The sequence below is a fragment of the Excalfactoria chinensis genome, chromosome 3, assembly GCF_039878825.1.
Source record: "Excalfactoria chinensis isolate bCotChi1 chromosome 3, bCotChi1.hap2, whole genome shotgun sequence".
Lineage (NCBI taxonomy): Eukaryota > Metazoa > Chordata > Aves > Galliformes > Phasianidae > Excalfactoria > Excalfactoria chinensis.
The window spans coordinates 82,597,987-82,619,212 of record NC_092827.1 but is presented as its reverse complement, the minus strand read 5'-3'; the positions used below and the strand labels follow the sequence as shown (position 1 = coordinate 82,619,212).

At 36.1% G+C, this 21,226-nt stretch overlaps 1 protein-coding gene across 4 annotated transcripts in view; it reads left to right on the top strand.

Annotated features, from left to right (window-relative positions):
* MTA3 (metastasis associated 1 family member 3) overlaps window positions 1-21,226 on the top strand; it is a 116,426-nt gene that overhangs the window by 79,086 nt on the left and 16,114 nt on the right. For 3 of the 4 annotated variants that reach the window (XM_072331898.1, XM_072331897.1, XM_072331899.1), the window contains exons 16-18: window positions 3,025-3,171; window positions 11,286-11,317; window positions 18,472-18,626. In XM_072331898.1, coding sequence (XP_072187999.1) covers window positions 3,025-3,171; window positions 11,286-11,317; window positions 18,472-18,626 — 334 coding nt within the window. Of the gene's footprint in view, window positions 1-3,024; window positions 3,172-11,285; window positions 11,318-18,464; window positions 18,627-21,226 lie in introns of all 4 variants that reach the window. The other variant, XR_011903076.1, reaches the window with a different exon arrangement.

The following is a 21,226-nucleotide window of genomic DNA, read 5'->3' as shown; positions in this document are numbered from 1 at the left end:
AAATGGCATTTTATGGGTGGGAAGGCTGGGAAGTAATAACACGTTCCAGTGAATAAGTAGTGCTTTCATTATTTATTTTAAAGTTTAGTGTTAAATGACAAGTGATACCTTACACAGTTGTTTTCCTTTTTAAATCCAGGCCATGCCCACAAGCATTTATTGAAATGCTGTTAACTGTGTCTCACAGACTCAACTCTTTTGAGCCCTACTGGTGAGGTAGAAAGGATATCAACACTCTGCACATTCTAGGTCATTGTCTTCCTTTGTCTCTTCTGCTTCAGGGCCACCATTTTCCCAGGTGGAATAGGTTAAGTATTAAAAGTAAGCCCTGTCCTCAAGAGAGCTGGGGTTAATCCCCTGTAATCTCTTCAGTCTTTACTGTACTTACAAAACAAACCCTCCTAAGGTGAGCCCCTGGATAATTAAATGCCCTATATTTCCTCTTAGTCATCAGGAAACCAGTCTAGAGTTTCCAGCAGAGTTGCATGCTGAGAAGAGATGAGAGAGATCCAGCTGCTTAAGCATGTATGGAATTCAGGCTGCTTAGTTAAGTGACTCAGCAGGAGACTTCAACTTTTCTTAACTTGCTTTGTATATGTATATAGTACCTCAGTGACATTAGTGAAAATGGGAGTTTTTAGAGTTTTTATTGCTGTTACTTGAGGTTTCAAGCCAGTCTCATAACAGAGGTTCCTAATATGTAATTGGAGTTTTGTTTCTTTTCTCATTTCATTTTTATTTTAATTTCTGAAGTGATCATAGTATCTGAATTGGGCCAGTTGGTTATTTGTTCCATAGCTATTGGGATAATTTGGATTATTTGTATTTTATGTTTACTTTTCTAAGCAGAAGCTGCAGGTGGATAGGAGATTGTCAGTGGAAAAAAAGTACTAGTCAGTAGAATAAAGGTAATAGCAGTGGGAATAAAAAGATCCCTAAAAGTGCAAATATTTGAAGCAAGTCTGTAGGTAGAGCATGAGAGTAGACAGTGTAAAGACCCTAAAGGAAGGACTCAAGGTGTTGAGAAATGGTCCTGACTGATTAATAAAGTTTCTTTGTAAAACTTGGTCCTGCTACTTTACTCATCTGCCGAAAGAGTAAAAACAGTCTTAGTGGCAAACTGGGGATTAAGGACCTCTAAACTGAAAAAACATCAGAGGAAGGAAGTGCATCCTTTCTCAGCTGTTAGCTCTTCCTGGAAATACAAAATTATATCTCCTTTATAATGTAGACAGGAGTTTGAGTTCTAGTCTGTTGATCCAGCTCTGGGGATTATTTTGTTTGCTGCTGGAGCTCTTTTGCAAATAGATAATGGTATAGTGGTATTAGCTCTGAATATTAATCATTTCCTTCTGAAAATTGAAAGAGATTGCCAAATGAGCATTTTAGAATCTGAGCTCTTAAGTAAACAGTGACAACATCAGAGATAACAAACTCGCCTTTACATGTGCAGCCTTACAGGACTGTCTTGCAGATACCAGCACCCTGCTTTTAATATCATTTTAACAACTAAAAACATGTTATCCTGCTCTACTCTTTTTAATCTGAATCTCTTGAAGCATACAGGGTAAGAGTGCTCATACTTTTAAAAGTAAGATTGTTCTGTGACCAAATCATTGATCAGTGAACCATAGTCTTCCAATGCAAAGTTTGTTGGTGCTGTCCTTTCTCACTGTGCAGCCTGACTCCCTCTGGCCATCATATTCCTTTCTATACTTAAAACTGTTTGGCTCTCCCACCTCCCGTTTTCTGTCTATTAAAGGTTATAGTGGCTGCCTCAGAGGTTTTGCTGAGCTCCCTGACTCCTGGTGTGGGTAGGTGTGAAGGCTTGCAATGAAAATGGGTGTGTGGTGCACTCTGATATTGGGCTATAGTACTTTAGGAAGAAAAAAAAAAATGCACTATTTGTGTGGACTACTCCTGTATAATGGTTTCTCCTGCATAATTACTATTAGGAGCAGAGGCTGAGGGCCCTCCTCCTTGGACATCATGCCTCCTTTTAGATGTTGCATATTCCCAGCTCATGCTCTCTATTTTATAAACAAAAAAAAGCAGAAAGGAGCACTCTTCAGGTGCAAACCTGGGCTACGGAAGTACTTCATTTTTATTTTTTCCTTCTTTTCTTGCTCTCTGCAGATAGCTGACTCCTGATCTGCTGGCCAGCTTCCCCTGCCCTTAGGGTCTTGCTCAGAGGGCATCTCTGACTGGTGGGGGATTCAGGTGGCAGGCCTCAGCTGGGCCACAGGCCTCAGGCAGCCTGCGTGCCACTGGTTGCTGCTGCTCAGTGCCTTTGCCAGCTTCATTTGGCAGGTTACTGTGAAATTTCCACACAACTGCACCAGCTTTTGGCAAACACAGCAGCTACCTGCTCTGAATCACATTGGGCAGATGAGTTTCACTGCCTTTTGTGTGCTGAACTTATTCCATCTCTGAAATAATACTCCTGCATGAATTCTTTCAGATGTTCTCGAATATTTGAATCCATAATAATGGTTCTGTATTGATGTTGCAGTATTGGAGTAGTGCTGTAGCTCTCTCCCTGATCCTTGCATCTAGCAACCTGTATTTCAGATGATCCTTTAAAGCTTGCTTTTTTGACAGAAAAATTTGAATAAGTTAAGACACTGAGGGGGCTTCACTGATGTAAAATGCTTCTGTTTCCTTGACAAACAATTTGTAGGTGTGTAGCTCCTAATACAAAACCCAAAAAAAGGAGGAAAATGAAAACACAGAACTGCTTCAGTTTGATCTCTATTATCTCTTCATTTGTGAATACCTTACACCATTGCAGTAAGCTCAGGAAATCTAAAATTAAATTGATTCTTCCTTATCTGGAGGAGCAATAGGTATGAAGAGGTGTTCAGATCGTTATTCAAGGTCCTATAAACACATTCATGCTGAAGAAAGCCACTTGTGTTTTGATAGAAATCAAAGTGTACATTTAGTAAACCAAGTAGACTAAAAGCTTTTTAAATCAAGTCGGTGTGTGTGTGTCTCTCTCTCTCTGCCTTTTGTCTTAAACAGAGATTCACCCTGCGGCGAAACCCAATGTAATCAGATCAACACCAAGCCTTCAAAGTCCAAGTACGAAACGACTGCTTGCACCCTCCAGTCACTCTTCACTAAGTATTTTGGGAAAAAGGAACTACAGCCATCATAATGGTCTTGATGGTAAGTGAAGGAATATAAAATATATGTTCTGTAACATTTCTGAATTGCACAATTTCCTGTGGACCTGAAACAGCAAAGTTTTATGACTTTTCTATAGGGTGTATGTTCTTAAAAAATGACGTTAAATAAGAAGGCACAGTCATAGAAATTAAGGTGTAGACAGCGTATTTTCAGCATTGACTCTTAATGCAATTAATGGTGATGCTTATTCACTGAACATGGGTTTTCATCAATAACATTAATGCCATGTCTTACAAAAACCTATTTGTACCATTTTTCTTACTGATCTTTCACCTCTACATAAAAGCATAAGAAAGAAAAAGAGCAAGTGTAGTGAAAAGAAAGATGCTGCAAAAGCTTTACTTTGCCTTATTGCATTTTTATTTGAAGAAATATTTTGCAGAGGCATGCACTGCATTTCTTAAATTCTTGTGAGATGTAACTTCTGTAAGCAATTAGATTATTTGCTGTGTGGTGTTGCAAGCAGAAAATCTGGAAGAAGTTATGTTCTGAAATAGGCTGTTGAGATGTGATTAGCACAAAAGAGGTGACTTTCTGTTTTCATGTTTAAAGGTCAAGGTAGAAATGAGAAAGATTCTTTTTAGACAAGATAATAGAAATGCTATTCCAAATACAGGAGGGAAAGCTCAGTCCATTATTTTACCAGAACGATCATGCTTTCCTGTCACTGTCAATGTCATTTGTATCTTGCAGTGAAAATACCTACTGTGCATTTAATAATACCTAGAAATCACTACATTTTTTGGAAAAAAAATAAAATAAAATATAATACAATATATGTATGACAGGATCACCTGGACCTTTGCTCGCTGTGCAAACAATCATCACATGGTAGGCAAATAACATGTACGGCAATGCAAGCTATTCAACGGACTAAGATGACAACTGTGTGATAAAACAATGATATGATTAATAGGCATAGCTATAAGTGCAGTACGTTTCACACAGCAGAATTTTCACTGTGAACATTCATTGTGAAGTACTGTAGTGACGATCTGGTAGTTTCTGCATGTGATTGTGAACAAAAGCTGCTTTTTCTCCTCTCTAATGCTGGCCATTAGACTGGACTGTTTTTGTAATCTTTGACCGAAGAATGAATTTCACCTGGAAATAAAGATTTTTCCACAGCAAAGAAAGCTATAGCAATAAGTTCAAGGTAAACATTGTTATGATAATACCCTTTAAAGAGCTGAGCTTCATAACATTTTTCTTCCATCTATTCTGAATGTTCTCTTCAACATAAAGTATTTATAAAGCTTGTTATTAGCCACATTGATTCGTTTGTATCAAATACATAACTGCGTTAAGGCAATTTGCACACACTAGCATCTAATTTGAAAAAATTACTATTGAGAGCTGTAAATTGTTGCTTTAGGAGTTAATTATTTCTACTTATCTATTTTCTATTAAATCATAAAGGAAGCATATATCCATGGTAATAGAAATCTGGAAAGTGTATTTTGTTCATGTAAGATTGGCTATTTTAGTTCTTGTACTAGTTTTACCTTTAAGCTTGCAAAGCATGGTCAGTGCAAACTGCAAAATAATTTCTGACACACTGGATGTGATACAACAGTGATCATGGAAATATAATTTTCATTAGACTACTTTGTTCTACCAAGTCAAACAGAACTTGAATAAACACTAAACTTAGCTGCTGGCCAAAACTTACTCTTTTGTTGACATATCCTCAAGTTTTCTTAACAGTTTCTTCAGCCTAAAATCCCTTGCATTATCATCTTCTGCCACATATCAACTTTAACCATAGCTTTTATTTTGGATCATTGCTGGCTGCGGTCACTTGGATCATCTTAATCTCCATTTTTCAGTACTGGCTGTGGTCCTCTTGGCTTTTTTGTTTCCAAAATACTATTGGTTGTTTCTGGTTTTATGACATTGCATCAATTAACAGATTCCAGAAAGCCCACTATGAGATGGTGATGTATTCTGTCTCTCAATTCATGCTTTGATGATATGAGGACACAGAAATGAGCACAGTGAGCTCATTTCTGAGCTTCAGTATTGGAAGATATTTTTAAGCCATAGAAATATGTTTATTTAAGATATACAGTGATTTACAGTATTCAAGTAAATGTCACTTAGGCCTCTGTAAATATGTATTTAGAGTAATGTATTTCAAGTCAATTGTATTCCCCAGGTGAGTTGCGTGCTGTATTTTGACAGAATTTTTTACTAACCAATCTCTAAAAGCGAAGAAGACTGAGGAAAAACCAGTAATATTTGGTTTAATGCTTTTAAGTAAGTTATGACTGAATAAGAACACGATTACTATTTTATAGGGAAGTCTTACGTTGGCTTCAGTCCTTAGTATGGCCACTGCAGTACAAGATTCTCTTTCATGTACCATGTATGACTAATTCTCTGCAACTGATACAGATGAGGCAACGTGTCATTTTTTGACCATTATTCCTTGCTAAATGAGGGAGCTCATTTATCTCTTTTTGGAAGTAAGGAGGCTTATGCTTAAAGGTCTAATTATCAGTCACATGTGGATGGCTAAGAGTTCTAAGAGACTAGATCTAGTTCTATTCATCCACACGTAATACATACACCTGAATATAATGACACTATGTAAGTGCCATTTATGGCTGTTATTATGGACTGTTAGTGTTTTCAGAAGGAAGGTAGTGATCAGAGGCTGTTTTTATCTTCAGAGTTAAAGATCTTCTAGCTGTGCTCTCTCCTGTAGGAGGGAGAATTTTTCTGAGTGATCTTAGAAAAGTGGGGGGGTTTTCCGTCTGTTTTCAAAGAAAAGGAAATGTTGCATTCTGTAGGGTGGAGAGAAAAATATTAGAGAGATTATTTTCTATTCTGGAAAAATACACAGCATTTTGGGTTTTTTTCATGTAATATGCATGTGGTGCTTTTAACTACTCTGAGATACAGAATTTCCATTGCTGCTGTAAAGGAAATCAGCATGAGATGTTTAAATGGTTTTCAGTCGTGAAGGCAGTCTCTTTTAAATGGGGAAATTTATATCTTCAGAAGATCACAGCATTGCAGAATGTTGCTTGTATCCTATCTTATGACTGGAGTTGATAATTATAAGACTTAGATGTGACTATGAAGTGCTTTGTAGATATTTTGAGTCTGATCTTTAAATTACTACGTCTGACATGATTCCAAATGATTACTTTCACTCAGAAGCTGCTTAACTGTGCGCAACAATGCATCCAGCTTTCACATCAGGCTGTTGTTTTGGGAGGATGAGTAATGATGATTTTCCATATAATATTTGGAAAGATCAGGTAAAGTTATTTTACATTAACGTAATCTTTGTCACCTGGCAGCTGTTTTCTTGCTTTTAAATGCATCAGAACCAAGAATATCTACAGGATGTCCAACATGATACAGTCACTGATGAAGTGTAGAGATTGTTCTGTACCCAGTGATACCAATTTCATTACTCATGGGCAGAAGTAGAAGAATCAGTTGTTAATAGCTGAAGAGATTTTAATCAACAACTATGATCCCAATTTCCTCTTTGAAGACCTTCAGTGCTGTATTTCAGCCTGAGATGTCTTGATAACTTCAAGAGGATTCTTTCAACAGCCACACTTCAGTTCCTCAGGGAATAAATTACTGAAGGATTCAGTTGTATCTAAGAATGGGAAAGCAATTTTATTGGCCCATTTTTGTAGGAACCCATGCATCTCTATCATAGAAAGATAAGAAAGTGACATGAGCAATTGGCAATGTGAGAAAGACCTCAAAAAATTGTACCTTCTCTTCTAGGTGCTGTTTTGGTCAGTCTCTATCACTCCATTTATTGTTAATAGGATTGGCTATTGAAGAGATAAACAAGGAAAGAAAGCTTATATTTCACTCCTGTTTTTGTGGTTTTGTTTGTTTGTTTGCTTGTTTGTTTTTTGTTTTTCCATTGGGAAACTGAGACTCTCCTTCATCAAATACATGAAACTCTAAGGTGCCTAACTGACAAGCAGAGAATCTGAAGTCTTTCCTGCTCAAAATTTTCCTGAAACTGAAAACAAACAAACAAACAAAAAAATTAACATGTGTTTCCTTGGAATTTATTTCATATAATCTCGCGTGAAGTTATGTTAGAAGAAGAAGGTATTTTCACTGTTGGATTGAATTTCTCAGCAGAGAGAGATGTCCTTTCACTCTGGTGTCTGCTTTCTTTGTTATGACAATATTAGCCTTTTGTAAAGTTGGAGAAGTTCTACCAAGGGGGCAGATTACAACCATAGAATGTGTATTGAAAAACACCAGATATTCCATTCATTTTAAAAATAAGACCATTTTATTTTATTTTATTTTATTTTATTTTATTTTATTTTATTTTATTTTATTTTATTTTATTTTATTTTATTTTATTTTATTTTATTAATTTTTTTTCCCTGCATATACTTCACATTAATAAACTATATGCTTACCTAAATTGTTTTAAACTTTATTTTATGTAACATTCATTTCAAGCTGAAAGGGAAGAGATGAGATGCGATAAGCTGTTGTGTGAATCTACTGTAACCATTCCTCCCGTGCTGAAACAAAACATGCAGTTAATATTGAATTGTGTACCCATTTCTCTGAAAAGTGAGAAAAAATGCTATTTATTGTTTTACAACCAGATTTTTTTTACTCTGAAATTTACTGTGAAAATGTGTGTTCCAGTTTTGATCTTTGCTATAACTAGTAAAAGTTTTGAAATACTTGGCTACGTATCACACTTCAGTAAAAAAAAAACCTGAAGTATGTGCTCTGAAATTGATGGAAATATGAGCACAGGAAGTAGATCTCTCTGAAGATATGAGTATTTCTGTAATGTTACTGCTATTTCTTGGGCAAGCAGAGCGCTGCAAAAGAGTCATTCACAACTCTTTGTTGTATATAACTCATAGCTTTTATTTATATGAAGATAGGAAATGCTTGATTTGTAAGTCTTCTTTACTTACTTTCAGTTCTGAGAACTTTAAAATGGATTAGCGTTCGTACCTTGATGCCTCACTTTGAGCATTCTATACATCGCTTCCATCTTGTTGGACTAAGGAAAATCTGAAAGCAGCAGTTGAATAGAAAGAGTAAGCTAAGTGGGATCACAAGGGGAGCTGAAAGTATTCCACAGCGATGTGCCCCCTGAGCTGCCTACAGTTTCTGCTTTTGAAAGAGGATTTATTTTTATACATATAGATAATGCTTAGACATTATTTTACAATAATGCACTCTTTTGTAATTGGCAGAATAGACCAGCTGTAAGAACACTAAACAATTAGGACAGCATTCTAATCAAATTAGCTTACAAAACAGTGCAGGTGGTCATTCCAGGAATTAGGTTCTGGTTACTTTCCACTGGTAGTGTTTTAAAGAATTAAAGTTGCAGGAAGACTATTCTGTCTGTTCGTTAACAGGGTCAAGAGCATAATTACCTCAAAAATTACACGTGCTGGAGCTGAGATCTGGAGTTTGCACCTAGTAATTCTGTGTATGATTTCTGTCAAGTGGATTGATTATTTATCGTAAGCTATGATTGCAGAGTACAAGATCTATTTTATTGCATAACGAAATATGGAAGGCACCTTCATAAACTGCTTAAGCAGTTTAACTGGAAAGTTCCTGCATCTGGGGAAGATGCTTTTTGGATACATTTGTATGTTTCTGTGCTCTTTTGCTTTTCTTGTGCATGTGTATTCTTTCTCTAGCATTTCAGATTTTGATCTTGGAAGACAAAGAGTCATCCTGTCCCATGAACATGTGTAAGTCCATGGGACTGGATGATATCCATCCTAGGGTTCTGAAACAGATGGCTGATGTGGTTGCTGAACTGCTCTCCATCATATTTGAAAAATCCTGGCTGTCTGATGAAGTCCCCGGAGACTGGAAAAAGGGAAATATTACTCGCATTTTTAAGAAAGGGAGAAAGGAAGACCCAGGGAAATACAGGCCTGTGAGTCTTACCTCAGTGCCTGGGAAGATCATGGAGCAGATCCTCCTAGAAGCTACGCTAAGGCACATATGAGACAAAGAGGTGATTCAAGATGGCCAGCAAGGTCTTGCCTGACCAATCTGGTGGCCTTCTATGATGGAGTGACAGCTTTGGTGGATGGGGCAAGGGCGATGGATGTCATCTACCTGGATGGTTTGTAAGGGCAACTCTCACCAGCTAGTCTTGCTGATGACCCTGTAAATATATATATTTAAAAATAAAAATAGAAAAATTTCGGTCAGCAGACTGACTAAAGACTAGGACATATAAACGCATATAATCTGGAAAAAGGCTGGTGTAGTGCTAAGGATGTGGCTTCTTACCTAGTTAGAAAAGACTAAAGGAGAAAAATATATATGTCATTGGGGAATTAAATGCAAACACCATATTTTATCAGTAAAGCATCTTGAAATGTGAGAATAGTGTGAGTTTGTTCAGTTCTTTCCAAGTTCAAAGAATATTTAGTTAACAGCGTGCAAGAGTTTAAATTGTGCAAAAATAGTGCTTTATTAAGTAGCCCTTGCTAGATCTAGAATCTTTTGACTACATTTATTTCTTAAAGAGATCTTTCAGTTAATTTTTAATTTATAAATCTACTCAACTATTTCTAGAAGGTGGTTCACAATTGAGATTATATTTCAGTATTTTCAGCACTTTAAACTATTAAAAAAAATAATAATAAATATAATTGAGTGTTTCTTTTACAGCGTGAAGTTTGTATGTGTAACAAGTCTTTCCTTAGTTCTTTGCTTGGTTATTAATAGGTTATCGAAGTGCTAAAATCCCAGAATCAACAGCTGTTGGCATTGTAAGAGTGTAAACATATTGTTATCCTTTTAACAACCTCCACATCCATTCTGCTGTTTCGTGTTGCAGTCCCCAGTTCTCTCAAAGAAGATATTTTGGAACATCAGTAATAGAATCATGACTTTTATAGGATTAGGCATATAAATCTATACCAAAAGGATAGTACCTCTGGAAAAGAGTGAAGGTATCCTTATTTCTGGAGTATCTGAATATAGAAAGTATGTGCTTTAGTTAGTTCATTTGGTATGAGTGGAGGTGCTCTGAAATGCATGTTTGTATTTCAAGAAACAACATTCTTTTTTTTTAACCTGATTTTCTGCTCTTCAGGAAATGCAGTTGTGCTCTTTTAGGTTGTGTTGTCGTTGTTGTTGCTTTTGTTTTGTTTTGGTTTCTGGGAAGTTGCACTTGTAAAAATAATGAGTACTTTCTCAAGAGTTCCATCCTACTGCAAATACAATCTCTGGGTTTTCTCAGGAACATTCCTGAAATGTTTTTTGACTGGAATGTCAAAACAGTAAATAAACTTATAATAGCAAAAAGAACTTCACTGTAAAGATATGAATTGTGCAGATCACAGTTTCTTCACTCTATTCTACTAGAAAGAACACAGTAGTAATACAACACCTGTAGTATTATAACACCACAAAGGACAAGTCTCTGTCCCCAGTGAGAATGGTAAAAACAACAACAAAGGAAATGTACTGTAAATTAAGTAACAGGATTAAGTCTGTGTTGGCTATTGGCCTGGTCATGATTTCTGAGCAATATTATGTAAATGTGTGTTCTATTGACTGACTTTATCATATATGAGATAGTAATTAAAACTTCTGGATGTTAGAATTCTCAATCTCCTTTTGCTATTTAAAATAAGAAACTGTGAAAATTCTTGTATAAAGGAGAATGTAGTTTCATGGAGCTTTTCAAAATGGGAATAGTTATGGAGTTATTTTGATACTGTTTGTATTTTTTTCTACAATATTGATCATTCACACAAAATGTTGCCACAGTTTAAAAGCAACATGAACAAAAATTTTGAGATGAGAAATATGAATTAGTTCTATTTTTTCATTTTCTTGCAGAAAAGGACAATCAATAATAGAGATTAATGAGTACATGTAACAGTATATTTTTATCTGTTGTATGTTTTCAGTGATGATTCTCATGTTTGTTTCATGAGACATCTTCCCAGTCCCTGCATTTCTGATATGTTCCTTGTTGTAGCTATGCAGAAACATCTTATATTTCAGGGTAAATGTAATAAGATAAGGTTTTTATGAGTAAAGACAATACTCTAATGCACTGTGGTTCTTCTGTTTTCCAGAGTCATCCAGCCACTCTACAAGAACAATAATGGTAAGCATAAAGGAAATTTTAGGTATAGATCAATCTGTATAAATGATTTTTCCTTTGAACACAAATTAGGTATCGTAGCATTGTAAGTCAGCTTCTTAGCATGTTTTCATATGAAGCCCAGTATCGCTGTTGTGTTCAAATGAGTCATTTCATGGGAAATCTTGGGGAAAATGTGAGGGTGAGTAGTAAAAGAAATTTCATTGCTGGCAGTTTAGATAAATGAATATCTAATTACAATTCTGGTAGTGTGTGTTTAAGAGATTTTTTTTTTATTATTATGTCAAATTAAAGTCAATTAAATCTCTTTTGCTGTATGTGTATATCATATCAGAGAACGTTTAAAGTTGAAAACATGTTAAGTAATGTCATGTATCGCGTTCCTGTAAGATTGGTTTCTGACTTAATCTTAAATTTGATAGTTTGTGTTCCAGGAACAGGGAAACACTTAAACTGACTGATAAACTTCTAAAAAGTTAGATTAAAAAGTCTTGTGCATAAAAATGTCATTGATTTAGTATCTGTCCTGGGTTTTTTATAGAGTGAGACGTTTTATTCATCTCTTTCTCTTTCAACCTCCTAATAAAAGCTAGATAAGGACTGAAGAAAAATTGAAGGAGAGGTCTGACTAGGAACATGCCTATCTAGCAGGGATTTGGGGTAAGGGCTACCTGCTTTGGGAAAAGACTTTTTTTGAGGCAGACATGGACATTTTAAAACAACCTGAAAAAGAAACGGTGTCTCTAGAGCCTTTGTTGTCACTCCTACATTTTTCAGTGTGCGTTGAAATCAATTACCTCTTAGGCATGTGCAGCATTTGTGGGACATGTGAATTCCCACATGGAAACTTGATTCAACACAGAGGAGAGGGTAAATGCAATTCATTGTCTTTATCATCAATAACCATTAATAGTCTAATGGATAATAAATTGGTTAAGAATAAATACCACAAAAATTCAGAGCAGTGGAGACATCCAAAAAGCGACGCTTCATTTTTCTACTGGGTGTGATATAATCCTTGCTGTGATTAATTGGGTTTAAGTAGACTTGTTTCCACATTAGAAGTTTAATCAGTGGAATTTCTCTGCTATAACATGTTGAAAGGGATTGAAACATTTTTTAGTATTTTTCAAATTCTGCATTGGTGTCAGAAAAAGAGCTAAAGGTTAATGCTGAGGCTGTTGAAAAAAACATTCTTCATTCCCCTGTAATTTTTTTCCCTGCTAATTTTCCTCCAAAGATAACACATATTTTGACAGTCCATCTTTACAGTGTATCAAAACAGCTGTAAGAACTTAACCAAAGAAATGTTCTTTTCCTATACAAGTGTGTCCTTACACAAAATATGGCAAAACTTTTGAAGGAGTAAGAGAGGTTTTTAAATAGCTTGAGTTCTCAGAGTTCTTGCATTCTGGGCCTCCCCAGACCTTTTTGCTGAAAGCTCAGACCTCTCTGACTAATGCTGTGTGACCAAAGCAATATGCTGTAATTGTCCATTGCACTTAAATAAATAGAAGTGCAATTAAAAATAAGTACGTTAATTAGATAGTGTCAAAAAGCTATGAGAGTGCCCACTCTTCTCCTCTAATAAAATAACTGAATGTGCAATGGAAAATTTCTTACAACTCAGTGGGGACATTATATCACTAAAGCCAGAAAATATATTATTCAGCACATAAGAAGTAGTATGAGAGTGTCTATTCAACACAGAGATAGTAAAGCATTACTCTTGATGTCCATTTTTGAATGACTACTGCAATAAATAAATTACTTTGAAATAAAGTCCACTTCTTCTGACTGATTATAGTTAATTTTCTAACGGATACAAAATTAAGCATAGGATTTAATCAAACAAAATGAACGAAAAATAGCGTAAGTCAGACATTAAATCTGATCTTTTCTCTGGAGTTTCAGATTTGCCTTTAAATCAAAGCCAGTGTGGAATAGAGTGTACTTTGCTATGGAAAAGAGCACACAGCTTTTCTGAGAACACTACCTCTATATTTTTTTAAAGATCAAGAATTCTGCATTCAAATACAATCATTGTCCCCTATTGTTTGTTTCAGATTCCTGTTCATAAAAATAAAATACCTGAAAGCTGCTTAAGGATGTGTTTGCATGTGAGGGGAATGAAGCGCTTCTCCATTTTAAGTATAAAACACACTCCTTGTTATTCTGTGACTAGATTGCTGGGATAGTGTTTTGTTACTAATTTGACTATATAAATAAGTATTTACTTCAAAATGATGCATTTAAAGATGCGGTTTATTCAGAAGTTATATAGCTTTTGTGTAAATTCTGTTAAATGCTAACAATGTGGTAGTAGTTTAGCCTGGCTGCTTTGGAAAGGATTTTCAGAATTACTTTCAGTCTTGGCATTTTGTTGAAGATTAAATGGCAATCAAAATGATCAAAATAATACTTCTATAGACTATTTGTTTAATTTCTTGCATACGATCTGTTGTTTTGATTACTTTTCATAGCCTTCAGGTTTCTGAAATGAAGTTCTATACCAAAAGTGAGTCCATATAAACATGTTTTGTAATTTTTGCATTCATCTCAAGTCTCCCTGAATAAGTAACCTAAACTAGCTCCAAACCTTGATTCTATTGAGAGAGAGAGAATGCCTGAGCAGGTAAGAACTGCTTAGGTGTGGCACGAAAAAAAGAATCAATACCTAATTTAAACTCAGTGTCTAGATTGGTTTACATGGTATCCTGTATAATTTGGTCAATTAAATAAATTGAAGCAATTAATATGAATTACTGCCAATCTTCTTAGGCATGTGTGATTTCTTCTAGTGATTTTTTCTCTTTGTCTAGAGTCCTTATTTTACTGTTGGATTTTGTTTGAGAAAAAGAATTTATATGAGAAAAAATGTAAACCCCAAGCAACCAAAGAGAACCCACTGATTTAGGCAATGGAAAAATGTCCTTTCAGGGTGGGAAGAAGGTTAGATATGAAAAATGCAAAGCTAGTTAGGATTTTACAAGAATCCAGGTAAACATTCAGTCACAGCCAGCATAGCTATTCCTCATTAATTTTTACATTTCACTTATAGTGCCTGCTGTTGTTATGTGCTTCCTTCAAACACTTTTTACACTTCTGTGTGAAAGAGAGCATTGCATTCACTGAGAATTGGAGGTGTCTCACTTGCGCTCATTAGGAAATGAAGAGATATGTACACAAATGGGAAAGTCATGTCCCTGCCAGGTGGGTGCTGATTAGCAGCACTTGCAAGCAGCTGCCAAAAATGGAGCTGCATACCTGCCAGTGTGTGGATTAAATACCAGAGATTGGTACCCCTGCAGAAATGTTGTAGAGGGGGACAGATGGCACTGTGAAGCTGTTGTGACGAATATATGATCATCCCATAAACTCCTCATTGGAGACTTGGTGAATACCTTCAGAAGATGATTTGTTTTCAGAAGCCTCTGAGAACTTCTCAGAGTCCTCAGCATGGAGATCTCCTTCCTGGCAGGTGAAACTGTTAGATTACTCTGTGCTAACTGCAATCTTCATTGACTGTACCGTGTTGCTTTAAAGTTGTGATGGGGATTTTTTTGTTCCCTGCTTGGATTATAAGGCTGACTGGTGAGAGCTTTGTTTTCTCATCAAACCTTCTGTGCATGCATTTATTAACGCACTGAGGCAATACATGATCAGGACATTTTTCTCTATGGGGCCTAACATCAAACTGTGGTGTGGAAGTGCCTTTCTATGCATCTCACATAAGCTCAGAAATGTGTTTCAAGGAGTTATTTGTTGTGACACATGGGCAGACTCTCAAAATCGATATCCTCAGTTTACATCTAGGAGGCTTTGCCCAAACCACACCTTCTTGTGCTTTGTGATTCTCTTCCAGTTGCTCTCAGAAGTTTTCTTATAGTGTCTTTGGGGTGTAGAACAGTTTCCTTATAGGGATACAAGACATCTGAATGAATGGCTTCAGACTGTGTTAAGGAAGAATGTGTGAGGAAGTCATCGCTTAGTGGTAGATTTGTCCAACGTGCAGCTGGCAGACTCCTGCTGATCTGCGATTTCCCACTGTTATGTGGACTCTACATACCTGTGGTTTTGTTGAAAATGGTAGCGTGACTTATTAGTAAAGTAAATACTCAACATCAAAATGGCTGCTGCTAGTTGCAAACAGTAGCACTACGATGAAATTATCATAGTGTTCTGTGTGCATGGCATTTGATTGAGTAGAGCTTCTGTGGTAGTACCGGTGGTGTTCCTGAGGCTTCCATAATCCTACAATTGTGTATGCTTAGAGGAAGAAAAAAAAAAGGAAAAGAAAAAGCATTTAAGTGCTTAGTAAGAAAGGTCTTTTTGCTCTGGGTATTGATGTCAGTATGACCGTTTCACTGAGAGCTCATTTTAATGCACAGAGATAAATACATTTTTAGAGGAAATAGTTGAACTGATTTTTCTACGTTTAAATTGTTTGAGAAATTCAATTGTTTCTATTAACTGGAAATAAAAGATAATGTGGTCCCTTGCACACACAGACTGGTCTTTAAGCAAAGCATAATTAATTTTTCAGAATAAATTGAAAGGAAAAGAGAAATACAAGGAAAAACAGTAATTATTATGATGTGAGAGAGAGGAGATGATATTGTAACCCTTGCACTATTTTCTGTAATGCTATATCTTGCCTGTAATAAGAGTTAGATTCTGAGAAATAGAAACAAAACAGTTTAGAACTAGTATTGACATCTGTCTTTACTATGGAAAAAGTCTAGGGGGGGGGGGGGGGGGAAGCATAGTTTTTCTATAAGGCTTAACTGTTTTACAGAGTTTTTGCTGTAGGAAATGCTTGTATGTTGTATGATTCCTGAGCATACTTTGCATGTTTATGATTGTCTTGAGCGAAAGAAACATTCAATGGCATATTAGAAAGGAGAAGATACTAACCATTACATGTGAGAACTTAAACTTGTTTCTGACTGGATAAGTAAAAAAAAAAAATAAAATTGCTCTTCAATCCCTTGAATGGTCCTCTATAACGTATGGCACTGCCCACTGCCAGGTAAAAATAATCACTTTGAACACAGTATTTAGCAGAGGGTTGTTAGAGTTAGGGTACTGTGGTTAGGCTGTGGTTGGACTTGATGATCTTCAAGGTCTTTTCCAACCTGGGTAATTCTATGATTCTATGAAATCAGTACATCTGGGCTGTATGACTGTGTTTTCTATGTATGAATTATTGCTCACTTTTTTAGCAGTATCCATTTTGTGCACTAAGACATCATCACTTAAATAGCTTTTGGATTTTTAATTTTATCCAAACTTAATGTATTTTATCCATATTTTACTGTAAATAACAGCTGAATTACTTCTAGCAGCAGTTTCGTTGCTTGTTTCTCCCCAAGAAAGCCAACAGAACAAAATGTGAAAATCAAACTGCAGTCTAGGCAGTGAATGAAAACCTGGAAAAATTTAGGGTCTGCAAAGGAACACTTGTCTTTTTGTGTGCAATAGCAACTAAATTCACCATAAACCTTCTTTGTCTCTAAAACAATGGTAAATAATTTTGCTCAAAGAAAGAGTTATCTGTGACTCACTCGAATTGTTGCTTTCGTTGTTGTTTTTGTTTCTTCGCGCCTAAGAAAACTTAGATTGTTCAATTAGTAACACTAAAGTAAAGAATGTTGGAAGATTTGTTCTACTATAGGGAGTAAGTGGTCTGGATTGGGACGTGTCAAAAATCGCAGCATAGTATCATCATCATAGTATCATAGTATCATAGTATTGTGCGAGTTGGAAGGGACCTTAGAGATCATCGAGTCCAACTCCCGGGATTCGAGCCCTCTGTGTAGCAGAGCGGCACTTCTACCCCCTGCTCCACAGGGGGGGATTCGAACCCGGGCCCCCTGGTGTTGCAAACGGGAATTCTACCGCTGCGCCACTGGAGGCACACAAGTGGGAATGAAATACATTAAATGTAAGTGTAATATTTGGCTGTTACATTTTTGTGGCACGATTTAAGAGATCAGCTCTAGGCTGTGTTCTGCCAACCTTGGTACATGTTACCAGCTCCTTCCTTTCTCAAGGACTGCGAACTTTCTCCCCATAATTAGAGGCTACTCCCACAAGTGCACAGAATTGGGCATGTTTTATGAATATTACAAAAATACAATCAGTAATGAGGAATACTTGGTTTATTTCAGCAAGAAATTGCACTTCTTTCTATGAGAACATGATGTTGAATCCATGCGAGATAAAATAAGCAAAACTTTCAAATTCATATGTCTAACATGTCTATTTATATCAAATAGAGCAACTCCTTAATCCTGCTGATAACTGGTTGCACAGCAAACAAGACTCTGAATTCAAGAATTAATGTGTTCATTATGGAATTTTCCTCCAAAATGTTTCTTACAGGCGGTACAGAGAACACTTGCACTCTACTTGCACATATATCAGAAGGCAGCTTTTCTCATTAGATGTGAACACCTGCTGTCTCTAAATCTTGCTAAACTATTTAGTCCAACTAAACGTGTAGTGATGAATCAATATGCCATTTTATCTTTAATGTAATCTGTGTTAAAATGAAGGTAGAATTGTTGCAGTCAGCTCTACGATATATATAATGACTAGTGGGTCAACTTAAAAACTGTGGCTACTGCCCAGATGATGTAAATTTATTTATTTTTTTTACAGCAGTACCAGTGTTCTTGTCCTGTTCAGTAATTGTTATTTAAAGTAAAGCCAGATACAGTAAGGAGCTGCAAAGTGAGAAATGTGGATTTTTTTTATTGTTTATTGGATTAATGCAATACTTGGATCAGAAAACAAATAATTGGTTGGGATGCTGGGTTTTGATCAGAAAAAAATTGCAAAATGAATTTGCTCCCAAAGTCAGCAGTTTTCTGTTGCAGACTTGCTTGCTTCATGACATTGATTCATGCTTCGCTTCTCTTTTTACAAGTGGGTTTTAAAAAACTTCCAGTTGTGTAGCTAAAACATGTCAGCGTGCACAGATGATCAGGAGATGTTTTCTGATCGGTAGGTACTTGTTTGAGAAGAGTTAGCTGTTTTTTGAGAATGAACCCGTGTGTGTAGGCTGCCCTTTACTGCAGAATCAGTTAAGAGAACCATTCTTGTTCTCAGGCAAATATTGTTTGTGGTTTTTCTTTCTGTTATGATTTCAGCATGCTGCTCCCCGCGTTCACATAACTAATGGTAAGACCTTGCAAGCCAGTGCAAGTACCATTAAGACAAGCGCCATTCCAGTGATCAAGAGACAGAGGCAAAATTGGCTTGATGCTTCAGATGATGGTTTCTTTATAGCCACAGAAGAGACCAGGTAAGAGAAATGAAATTGAAGCAGGGAAAGAGGCATAACTGCATACATGTTATTGATTCTCTATTTGAATAATGATTTTTGTCATTATTATTTGAGGTTTGTGTTACAGTGAAGAGCCATGTTACATCAAAATGGACACCCAGTTTTCCATCTCTTGCATATTAATGTTATCAGTGTCTCACTTATTCAGTCTTATACTTTTGTGGCAGAGGTTAGAACTTTTTAATTGTTACTAACTGTAGTTCAAATACAGTGAAGCTTAAGGCACCTCCGATCGCTCAGTGAAGTGCATGTGTATCCACAATGGAGGCTGCACTGAAATTTTCATAACTAGAAAAATATATACCACAGAAGAGAGAAATATGTAGCAGTGAGTGTCTTTTCTGGCATACTAATTGATTTCCAACCAAGGTAACAGTCTTCTTCAGTCTGTCACTTCCAAATTAATTGGTAAAATTTAATTAATGTTTACTTTTCCCAGAAGAGTATGATATCACAGAGATATTGCTTGTGGAGGCTCCTCTACTCTTTTTTTTTTTCCCTCTGCTTAGATCTGTCCTTTCCCAGTTTTAAACTCAAACTATGAGAAGAAGTTATTTTTGTAAGCTGGACCTCTTATTTAAAAAGCAATTTAAAATAATCCTTAGACTGATCTTCACTTCTGTGATTATTTCACAGGCCTAGAGAGCTACCAGTCAAAGAAAAATGTCAATAATAAAATAAAAGTAGGGAACAATATATGTAAATATAGAGCTAACCAAGAAAAATATGCATACTTAATTCAGTTTATAGTAGATATGTGATAATTTGGTTATTTCAGGGTCACTTGAACGTGGTACTTCATTTTCTTTTTGCATGAGAGGTTCAGCAATTCAGAGATATTAGCAGGAGAATGATAAGCCCTTAGGCTTCTGATGTCTACCTCATTGATAAAATTCAGTACTTTAAAACTCGTTTGATAGTGTCTGTACACACTTAGCAGTATCAGACAAGTCCCTAGTAAGTATATCACCAAAATGTGACAGGTAACCTAAGCCTCTGGTTTAGAAGTTTCAGACATTTTTATTCCCATTTATTATAGAGAGATGCCTGTCAAAGTATGAGTCTTACACTGACAGTGGCTGTGTCTCCACTGATCTCAGAGGTAGCCCAGACAGCTAGTTCAGATGTGTAAATTCTAAGTGACTGAAGTATGATGATGTGAATCTTGCCTTTGTAAAGCACTCATCTGGGATTGCTGTCTGCTCCTGACGTTACAAATCTCCCTCTCCATCTCCATGGATGCAGAGGCCATTCCCTGCCAGGGCTAAGGTAGAATAACTTGAAGTGGAAAGCCCTACCTGATACTGCCGCTAATAGTGTACTGATGATCCAGACAGTTATTAAATGTTCTGCTCCCTGGGAGAGAAGAAGAAATAGGCATTAGTCTCTGTCAATTGACCTGCCTTGTGATAGGAGTTCATACATTTGGGCATGGCTATGACATGGTTGAATGCAACACAGTTGCAATGGGAAAAGATATCTTATGCATGGAGGAGATGACTGTGAAAGCAAAACAAAATTTACCCAGTCCTTCCATAGAATGGAAAAGGAAAGTACTTCAGTTGCCAGTTTGCAGCCATTAAAATGTGCTGAATGCTCAGCTCAGAAAAAAAATCATCACATTTGAGTCAAGATACCAACTTGTTTTTTAAGGCATGTGTTTTCCTATTGTTTTACATCAGAGTCCAGTGTGTTTTATCATGTGTATTTGTTTAAAAATGCATGTAAGAAGGGCATGTGCTAATTACAGGCTGCAAAAGAAAAATAATTTTTCAGTATAATATTTGGATTGGTGTGGTACATAAGTTTTCATTTCTGTCCAAAACCATTTTTGCTTGTGCAGTGAATTAAGGTTTAAGGTAGATATTTCTATAAAATCTCCAGCAGTGAGTCTAGCTTTTCTTAGGCATCTAGCTAAAAAATCATACCACAACAATGTAATCCTTTTGCTGCTAAACTAAATGAGGTGCCAGTCAATTTCATTCTAACCAAGTCGAAGATGTATAACATAAGCATGCAAAATGTTATTGTCATCTAGGTAAGATGAGCATATGTTTTTATGCCTATACTTTTACGTTAAATGATATCTTTAAAGAAATTATTATCATTATTCCCACCTCTGAATTTAAGCTCCAATCACAGTTCTGTAAAGTTCAATACTGTATGTCAGATTGTTCAGATTCCAGGGTATTGATAGTGATGGATGAGAAGGATCCTGAGTATTCAGAGCATGGAAAGTAATGATACAAATTACAGCTAGTCTAATTTTTCCAAGGCAATCCTTGAAGTTATTCTAGAATTTTAAGGCCACAACCTGAATGCCCATTAGGCATTTCTGACACCTGTGCGAGTTCAGCTCACTTGGGATTCTAACATCTGTGTTCAGTCGCAAGATCAAAGGAGGAAATAATCTAGTTGACAGTTCAAGAGCACTTACTGTAAAGTTACATCATAATTTTATGTTGAACTTTAATGAACTTCATATTTTCATATTTTTCTTTATTCACCTCCTGAAAGAAAAAGGAATTCTCATTTCCTACTCAAAAGTAACTTACTCA